The following is a 9,314-nucleotide window of genomic DNA, read 5'->3' on the forward strand; positions in this document are numbered from 1 at the left end:
AAAAATTCAAATAATTTATAAAAAAAACGAAAATACATATAATCTTTTGGATTAAAAGATGACAAATTATGAAACTATAACAATTTAAATCAAATTATATTACATATTGGCCATCTATCGGTTCAATCGATTTAGTTTCGGGTTTTCGTGATTTTTTAAATATGGATATTTTTAAAAACCTAAATTGAATTATCGAACCACCGGATTAATCGGTTTGACCGTGGGTTCAGATCAAATTTAAAAGCACTGATTTAAATGCAAAATATTTTAAATACAAAAATTCTTAAAAATTAATAAAATATTTATTAAGATGTAGAATTTGTCATCATAAAATATTCAGCGCTTGCAAAACGCGGATCAAAATCTGGCTTACATTATTTTCAAATTATCATCCCGCCCGTAGAGCGGACCCGGCCCTAGTTTTCATATATAACAATATTTATATTGCTCTTTCAAGCCAGAAAGTAAAGGTTTAAAGATACCCGATAATGTTTTAACCTCCAGATTCCATAGCCACCATAATACAACTATATTCGAATACTCATCAAACAAATATATAACAAACGGACGCCATCTTAGTTCAATATCCTTATGATAATCATTATACCAAATTTTTCCAAACAATCCCCATACTCGAGTCGAGGCCCAAATGACCATCCTTTTGTTTAACATTAAACTCCAAAACCCCCATAGGAGACCAAAGAGAAAACCTGTTACTATTAAAAATAAACGAGCCCATTCACTATATAATACCATACAAAATTTATTTTTTATACTTGGGCTTAATGATAACCAAGAATCCAGTCCCACCAGTGTGAATATACTTTCCTCCAATTTCATTAAATCAGCAGTTAACCATATCAATGAAAACGTTTTCCAAAAGTGACCCTTTGCCAAATATCGCTCTTAGTGTCAACAACTTAAAACTCCACTCGACAATAGAAGACTTGATGTCGGAGCCGACGACTGCAGTGCCAAAGTGTGTCGTAATTATCTGTACATTCCACAAAATAATAATATAAGCGAGACATATTATATGGACACTTTTATAGACTGATAGAATCTGAGTATCGATAAAATCAACCCCATATTTCATATCAGATACTACCTTTACCACTCCATCTTGTACGTTCTCGTAACACCATAAAGCTCTTTCCGCGACCCCTCTTTGTAGAGAGCCATAACCACCAAACCTCAAAACCTGCCCGCTCCCTCATACCATCAACCATTAAACCCATAACGATTGCATGAATTATGATTAAACCATTGCATAGCCATAAGAGTACTGTTTTCTAGGAAGGAAAACAGAACCTATATTTTATCATACTGACCCGCGGAACCATATCAAACCCCACCATTAAAAAAATTGAATCAAATACAAATAGCTGCAGGTCATCACATCGTAGTGATTCAAGCCCATGATCAGCTCCTATAATGTGTCACCAATAAACAAGGAGTGGAGCAATAAAGCGACCCAAATCTGTCCACTTATAACCAATAACAATACACTTGTACCCATTTACTAGCCCAAGTTCAGAGCCAATCATTCTGTTAACTCTTTTTCCATCACTGAATCTGTTTCCTTTATCCAAAAAAGCTACAAATGTATCTAGTGGTGTGCCCACGATACGCGCGGGGTGTATGATAATTGTTCAACCATGTGTTTGGTATATGTTGATGTTGATCCCCTTTAAAAGACACCTCGTAGTCTTTTCCATATATGTATCCCTTCTCTATAACTGGTTTGATGGGACCAAGTTAAGAGTTTGCAGTGCTGTAAATAGGACAGGAAAATTGATCCAGCATCTCAGAGAACTCCAGTTATCCCACCTATTTCCAGTCCTCCCAATTTGTCTCCAACATATGACCAAACACCAATATAAGCCTATACGAAATAAGATGTACCAATGACCATAATGAGTTGTCAAGACTAGAGACAAGAAAACATAACCAAAAATTCCATTCTTATTCCAATCCATAACCTTGTATGGATCACCAACCCATATTGAAACCACAACCAGAAACAAATAATACATAAAGCCAGAACCAAACATGCTCAGAGAGCTTGTTGAATTAATTAAAACAGCCAAACCAACGATCACCCATCTCCTTTCTATCTTATCTTCTGTCTTGAGCTTATCCATAATCTCCTTGTCAAATGAAAAAGATATCGTTTTGATGATAACGAAGATCATACCTTGATAATCTTTTGATTGATCCTCTTGATTCCGCATCCATTTCGAAGATCCTAATGATAATACGCTCCATGCACTCCCAATATTTGCTCCGACCCACAAAATCCTTCGCAAAACCAAAATAACCCTAGTTGCTAGAACTCCATTTCGTCCCAGAATCCTCCCGATCGTTTCATTATAGTAGAGATCTGATCGATTTCGTTTTATCCCTTGAGAACCCGGATCCCATCTTCAAAAGAGCATGAAAACCCTAAAGAGCTATCGCCATCACTGTCGCTTCTTTGCAACAAAAAAACAAAAAAAATTATTTGGAACCTTTGTTTTCGAGAAGCTAAAGATTTACAATTTTTTTTTTTTTAATTTTTTAAAATTTGAAATCTTATCCCTAAAACCTCACCCAACTCTAAACCCTAATTCTAAATTAGTTAATCCTAGAGTAAAAATGTATTTTTATCATTTAATAAAACTTATTTTAGTCATTTTTCTCATTGAAAACTATTTTTGTGACAAAAACTTAAAAAGAAGAATTTCATTTAATCTAAGTAATTTTCTCAGATCAAAAAAAATTAAAAGTAAAAAATAAAAATCAGAAACTAAAATCTTTTTTTTTTGGCACAACCAAAAACTGAGGTCTAATTTTTTTTAAAAAACAATCACCTAAATCTTCTTGCAACCATCTTCATTGTTTTTACTTTTCATTTACATTAGTATATAAATGAAAAAAAATAAAATGAATTAAACCATAAAAACTAAACTAAAAGAATTAATTTCGGGCTGATTCATTGTTCTGAAAAACTGACGATCACGTAATTAGCAAACCTTGGAGTAAGCTCCAAGCTCGGACCAACGTATCGACTTGACATATTTCATTGCCCCAAACGTTCCGACGTGTAAGCCCTGAAGCTTCCATCTCCACACACTGTTCTCTCTCCACATGCTGAATCATTTTCATGTCCATTGAGCTCGCCGTAACATCCTGCGTTAACCAGAAAAATGAAGATATGAGAGGAAATAAACAATCTCCGACCTGAGAGAAACTTCGACCATGAAAACACAATCAAATCAAGGAGCTCGAACGTACCCACATGGGGCCGCTAGTGGCATTTAGTATCAACCACTTGAGGAAATTATCCTCCGACTCGGCGAGAAGTTGTTGTGAAGCAACATCAATGGTGAGGTTTTGAAAGAGTGCATCATTTTGTGATCCATTGACCTTAATCACTATTCTCTTGTGAACCCAAACTATTTTCTCAAGATGGTAAGCTGTTGTGCTCCGGCTGCTGTCGCTTCTGATCCACTGGTCCACATCAATGGCGTCTTCAGGCAATTCTTCGTGCACCCTAAGAAATGTAAATGCTCTTTCCCCACTCGTCCAGCATAGATAAGTTGATGATCCGTCATCTAAATAAGGAAGAGTGAAACTCGTGAAAAAGGAGAAACAATGGGTATTATTAACCAATTTATCAATTGACACGTTCTCAAGTTTCAAACCGGCTATTCAGGAGCGTAAAATGAATCTAAAGTATCCTTTCAGTAAGACAGAAGATGATGCAAGCATAAATGTATAGTCTCGTACACAACTTTGTGTTTCTGCCCTTCAGTATTACACACATACATAGTGCTTACTGAGAAGCTCGTAGAAAAATGTTATACACATACTGAACGTAAGTATGCCCTACATGTTAAAGACTGAATAAGAGAAATTCTAAGAAATATCAGTTGTTTCAATGATCAGTCATATAAGTAGGATAATTTAATAAGATGATGATTTAAGAATGTAAATGAAAACAAAACGCTAATGTTCCAGTAAATTACGCTCAATGTTCTCTCTGGCAATAGCAAGTTTGACTTACCTACCACAAATCCTGCAAGCGGTATATCTATATTTTCCCCACATTTGTTTTCTGAAGGATCATCAGATTCCACTTGGAGAACCAGAAGATGAACTGAAAGAACCTGTTGCATCAAATAATATATAAAGAAGAATACAAGCAAGAAGGCCTTTAAGACAATACACATGAATGAAACTAGAAAGTAACTTTGCTAATCCACCACAAGATTACCTTGCAGACAAAGTTAATTTGCCGATTATCCTTGTGTCCTGAGGATTCTTGAGGTCTTATTTTAGGTAGACCAATAGCAGTTTGATGAGTCGGTTTGTCTAAAGCTGGACCATTCAATGCCTTTCGTGAGTTTATTTTGACAAAAGATGCTGATGACAAGAGAAACCTGCTTTCCTCTCTACAGAAACAATAATGCAAGAGACTAAAAATGAGTTCGTTGCTTATAGAAAAGCCAATTTATCAAAGGCTGTTATTTATGTATAATACCTAGTTCCAAGAATCCGGTAGAATGTTGCATTCACCCCAGGGCCAAATCCAGTGAGGTATGAGTGCCTTCTAAGTGGACCAAAAATCTTCACCTGAAACACATCATAAAGGAGAGCTTCAAGAATGCAGACAGCACAGAGAAAAGAGTATGATATGCACTCACAATTTGATAATCGACTCGAACATGAATGCAATAGCTGCTGATGACACTCGAGTCAACAGCCTCAACTGCCACTACATCACCCGTGAAAGTCGCTAGGTTTCCCTCAGGAAACAAGCTGTTGGAAATAGGTGGTTGAGACGGCTCTGCATGCATGATAATCTCTCCCTGAGTATTATCTCCATCCTTTTCAACTGCGACTGGCTTGTTCAGTTCGTCCAAGTCCTTAAGATATACTGAGAAGAGAGCTTTTGCATCATAAGGGAGAAGAAGCGAAACATCTGAAAAACGTTGTGGACAAGAAACATCTCGTTGTCCCACCGCAGGAGATGGTTGAGAAGACACCAGAGGATATACATCCATAGATCCATTATGGGTTGAAACTTCATCAAAAGAAAATTCCAGACTCCATAAACGTGATTCGGGTCTGATATTGATTTTATCATTGTTAGATATGCTGGACCGTCCAAAACAAAAAGAATCGTCAATGTCATGCTTCATCAAATAGAAACCACCAATCTGCAACCCCTGCCGTAACAATGCGAAAGCATCATTTAATTTAAATAATCAGTTATTTGTGCAGCATGCATGTTTTACGAGGATCAATGTTATTGTTAAAAACAAAGCAATACTTACATTATAGTTTTTGCATTCAGGTATGAATTCTAACAGCACACGCTTAACACTTCGCATGTTACCACTTTTCTTTTCCTTTAAATTAGACAGAGTTGCTGCTACGGCCGACCAGTGACTGCTTGCACATCGAACGGTCATGTCGCAGGAAATTTCATGCGGTACAGACAATACTCTTTCACTCCCTAATGATTTATTAGTTTTACATCTCTTACGTGGATGTTCTTCTTGGGAGGTCTTGCTTTCATCAAATTGGGGAGCAGCTGCGTCTTCTTCGGTCACAGTGCAAACGAGTTCCCATGGAATGATTACAGCTTCGATGAAAACACTGGTGCAGTCAGGAATTCCTGGAAGACCCTGGTGCAAGTTCAATAATTATAAAGGTTAAGGTCTTTATTTAAAATTAGTAGCATAACCAACAGCTTCTCTTTGTCGAACCAAACAAATAAACAATAGTGACAATATGGAGATCGCTTTTTGAGATATAAGCGCATACCTTTTTGAGAATTGGAAATTTATGTGTCACCCTAAATACGTGAAACCTGCCCCCTTTGAACTCATTGAGATCATGCCTCCAGTCAATAGACTGATCCACGAGAGCAGTTTTACAGTTTGCAGCACCAAACGATAGAGAAAATGGCACTGTCAAGGCGTTGTCGCTATCCATTGAAGTGGGATCAAGCAAAATTTTACAGTGAAGTGGCTTTTGAAGAAACGGGATGTGGCGCATTGATTCAGGTATTTCCATAATGAGATTGTAATCAGAAACCTATAATTAGAAAAAGATAAGAAATTGAATATTACGAGTTCGGTATTTTCAAATGCAGTTTGGAGTATATAATTAACCTCATATATCCTGCACGAATTTCTATCACTTAGAAAGTCTGGCATCAGAACATTAATGCTGCTAGTTCTGTCTTGCAACTGTAGTATTCCAGAAGCTGAAACCTATATAAAGGAGTAATGTCAAAGCTAAACAAGTGTACAAATAGAGGAAAACAGAAACCTTGTTATGTAGATACTATGTAAAGATATTCACCATATCAAGGTGACAAGTTGAAATCGACATCTCAATAGATTAAAAACAACCTTTCAAACGAGTTAACGGATGGCACAATATATGCATATTACGAGTGTCGAGTAGTATACCTTCAATCTTCCAAGCAAGATAACACCAATATCTTCACTTTTTAGAATCTTCACATTTGTATGACAGTATCTTTTCTGAATTAAGCAATGACTAGCAATAAACTGGGTGTCATCTTTCTTAATCCGAGAGAGCAATTCATCCAGCAAGACCTTGTAATGGTGGACAAAACTTGAGATAGGCATGACCTGTTTGTCGAAAAAGGGTGGAACTAATATTATAAGATCTGAAAATAATCATGCAACTAAACCTGTTCCAGTCTAACCATGGTCTACAAATGAGTAGTCTTACCAGTTTTGGATTGCAATCACGGGCTTCACTATTGCATCCGCAAGATTCATGCATGCAGAATTCAGTAAAAAGCCCGGACTGAAAATTTCAAAGTCTTGCATGTAATCAAACTGATGAGCATATGATTATTACCCTAAGAAGAGCATAAAAAGCTATATATATTGTCAAATTTTCAATATACCAATTTACCCTAGGTTGAAACATGGATGGTGGTATTCGTGACTCTGCATACATCTTTGTCAGTTCATCCTCCTGATAACACCTCATAAAAATGAGAAAGGCCATAGATAATAGGGAGAAAGGCCACAATAAAAACACAGAATCAAACCTGTTTTCTGTTAGTTACCTGGCATGATCTCAAACTTTCCTTGTCTGATGCCATTCCGCCAAAGTTCTGGAAGCACGAACTAACAAGTAGTGTCCTGTGAAGTATCGTTTTGCAGCTATATCAGTCATGAGTCATAAACTAGAATGAAATCGCTTAAATATTGCTCTAACCACCAGAGAAAAAAAAAAATACCAAAATCTTGCAGGAAAGGACAAAGACTCAACGAAACGACTCAGAGATGTCTGCAAACATGAATCTACAAGACAACTGAAGGACCAGCTGAATAAATCTCCAGACATGAGAAAGCATCCATGATTCAGTGATTTATAACGAAACCATACCTTGTTTCAAAAGGTGAAAATTTCTCAACTGTGATGCTGGTCTTAAAACATGCCCCAAGTATAAGCACTTTTCCCCAAGAAAATATGGTATTCACAAAATGAACATTTCTGACAAAAATCTGCACTAAGCAAGTAAAACAATCAAAGATCTCGAACAGAACAGATAAACTAACTTCTCAGATGCTTACAGTCAAACAATAAGAACCACACACTAAACTGAGAGCAAGAAGGAAATCTTACAAGGGAACCAGTCCGGATACTGTGTGATCTGTTATGTATCTGATCGGTCAATAAAAGCCAGACATCTTCATCCAGCTCAACAAGCTTCCCTTTCATGTACAAGCGGTTGACAAATCCAAGGTAGGAACCGCAGTTACCTCGCCCATCAACAACACTTTTCAAAGATTCATCTTTCTTAGAAATCCAAGGTGAATGAAGAACAGAGTTGTCAGTCGTCACAAACACCAACAGAGAATCACATTTGCTTATATATACCAACTTCTTCTTCATCCCCGATAGAGCAATGTTTCTTCCAACTAGCTTCACAATAGCAGGGTGCCAACTCGCAGCAACTGAACCACAGAAGTAAACGAAGACTGACTTCTCAAAACAGTGACTACAGTGAATCGAATCCAACACATCCTTCCGTCTACATTCTTTACACTCACAAGCCATTACCTTTACCAAAAACCCCTTCACGGAATCATCAGAACCCAAAGGAACAAGAGACACAGGGCTAACAGACTCCAACACACCACGGACGCTATACCGTGACTTACCACCACCATTCTCTACTGAGATCCGAGGAGGAGGAACCAATGGAAACGAACACCGAGAAAGCAACTCAACAGAATCCTCCACGAATCTCCACTTGATAATCTCCAAAACCCCACCGTGATGATTCGTAGGAATGAAATTCCAAGAAAGAACACGTATCGTACTCCCAATCGCACGAATTTCGAAACCGATGATATCGCAGCAGATCGTCAAGACGCCGTCTGTAAATCGAAAGCAGTAGCGATTCGGACATTTTAGGGTTTCGGAAGGAAGAGCTAGCGTCCCGACGATAACCGCCGGGTAGTTTAACGGTGCGAGAAATTTACGGCTTGACTTCGAATCGACGGTACCGAGACGTGATTGAGGGTTTCTACTGTGAGGAGACGATGAATTGAATAGGGACGATGCACCCGTGATGGGACGGCCTTCGTCGACTAGGTCTGAAATTGTGATGAGCGTGGCGTTCTCCATTTATCAGGAGCTCTTCCGATTAGACTCGCAGCTACAACGAGTTCAAGGGATGGACTCTGTAGATTGTGGACTCTGTGTGGAAACAGAGCGGGAACCCGAGGATGGTGACCCGGTTTGAGATTTGAGAAGATCAAACTTTATAGCGTTTTTATTCGGTGTATATTCGGTCTGGGTTTTGGTATAAAGTGCCCTCCGCATACAAAATTACAACCTCAAAAGATTTAAATCCAATATACGACCAACCCCTGAGATCAAAAGATCACCTAATAACACTTAAAAAGGATCCATGCTACTCGGTCTAGATGTCGCTGCTATATTTTCACCACACCAAAACGATTTCATCCCATGATCTGAGATGAACCATCTCTTGACCCTAATTAGACCGCATGATAAAAAAGAAATAATATAAACAAGCAGACTATGAAACTAAACCAAAATCTATTGATATATTGATGTTGGTTATGTAAATACGGTTTAGTGATCGTAAATAGATACATGGTTTGTTTTGGTTAGGTTGTTATGACAACTGTATATAGTCACACAACTCTCATTTGATAATGATAACAGAAAAGTTCCTTTTGTCGTTTCTCTCTCTTAGCTCTCTTTCCGCCATAGCTGAGCTCAAGAGCATCTTTCTGTTC

At 37.7% G+C, this 9,314-nt stretch overlaps 1 protein-coding gene and 1 long non-coding RNA gene across 5 annotated transcripts; both read right to left on the minus strand.

The window, feature by feature from the left end:
• Window positions 1-719: 719 nt before the first annotated feature.
• Window positions 720-1,590, minus strand: LOC106319360. Its single transcript, XR_001265467.1, has 2 exons — window positions 1,109-1,590; window positions 720-994 (listed from the first exon to the last, which is right to left on the minus strand). It is a non-coding gene; the product is annotated as an uncharacterized LOC106319360 (long non-coding RNA).
• A 357-nt stretch (window positions 1,591-1,947) lies between these two features.
• Window positions 1,948-8,803, minus strand: LOC106319361 (CST complex subunit CTC1). 4 transcript variants are annotated; one of them, XM_013757662.1, is made up of 17 exons: window positions 7,666-8,803; window positions 7,426-7,544; window positions 7,277-7,351; window positions 7,103-7,178; window positions 6,946-7,008; window positions 6,757-6,834; window positions 6,468-6,653; window positions 6,165-6,266; window positions 5,815-6,087; window positions 5,322-5,675; window positions 4,689-5,213; window positions 4,526-4,617; window positions 4,259-4,436; window positions 4,049-4,151; window positions 3,277-3,596; window positions 3,015-3,171; window positions 1,948-2,474 (listed from the first exon to the last, which is right to left on the minus strand). In XM_013757662.1, the coding sequence occupies exons 1-17, from the start codon at window positions 8,671-8,673 to the stop codon at window positions 2,446-2,448; spliced, it is 3,738 nt and encodes a 1,245-aa protein (XP_013613116.1). In that variant the 5' UTR covers window positions 8,674-8,803; the 3' UTR covers window positions 1,948-2,445. The 4 variants fall into 4 exon arrangements, 2 of the variants coding, with proteins under 2 accessions (XP_013613116.1, XP_013613117.1); XM_013757663.1 differs by lacking the exon at window positions 1,948-2,474 and having other exon boundaries at window positions 2,861-3,171; XR_001265468.1 differs by lacking the exon at window positions 1,948-2,474 and having other exon boundaries at window positions 3,054-3,171; window positions 4,053-4,151.
• Window positions 8,804-9,314: the final 511 nt, after the last annotated feature.

The sequence above is a fragment of the Brassica oleracea genome, chromosome C9 (genome assembly GCF_000695525.1).
Source record: "Brassica oleracea var. oleracea cultivar TO1000 chromosome C9, BOL, whole genome shotgun sequence".
In the NCBI taxonomy this organism is placed as follows: Eukaryota; Viridiplantae; Streptophyta; class Magnoliopsida; order Brassicales; family Brassicaceae; genus Brassica; species Brassica oleracea.

Coding starts and splice junctions, on each gene's coding strand:
- LOC106319361 (XM_013757662.1), bottom strand. CDS start 8,673: ATGGAGAACGCCACGCTCATCACAATTTCAGACCTAGTCGACGAAGGC. Junction 6,654..6,756: donor GTGATTGCAATCCAAAACTG/GTAAGACTACTC, acceptor TTCGACAAACAG/GTCATGCCTATCTCAAGTTT. Junction 2,475..3,014: donor AGCTTGGAGCTTACTCCAAG/GTTTGCTAATTA, acceptor TTTGTTGCAAAG/AAGCGACAGTGATGGCGATA.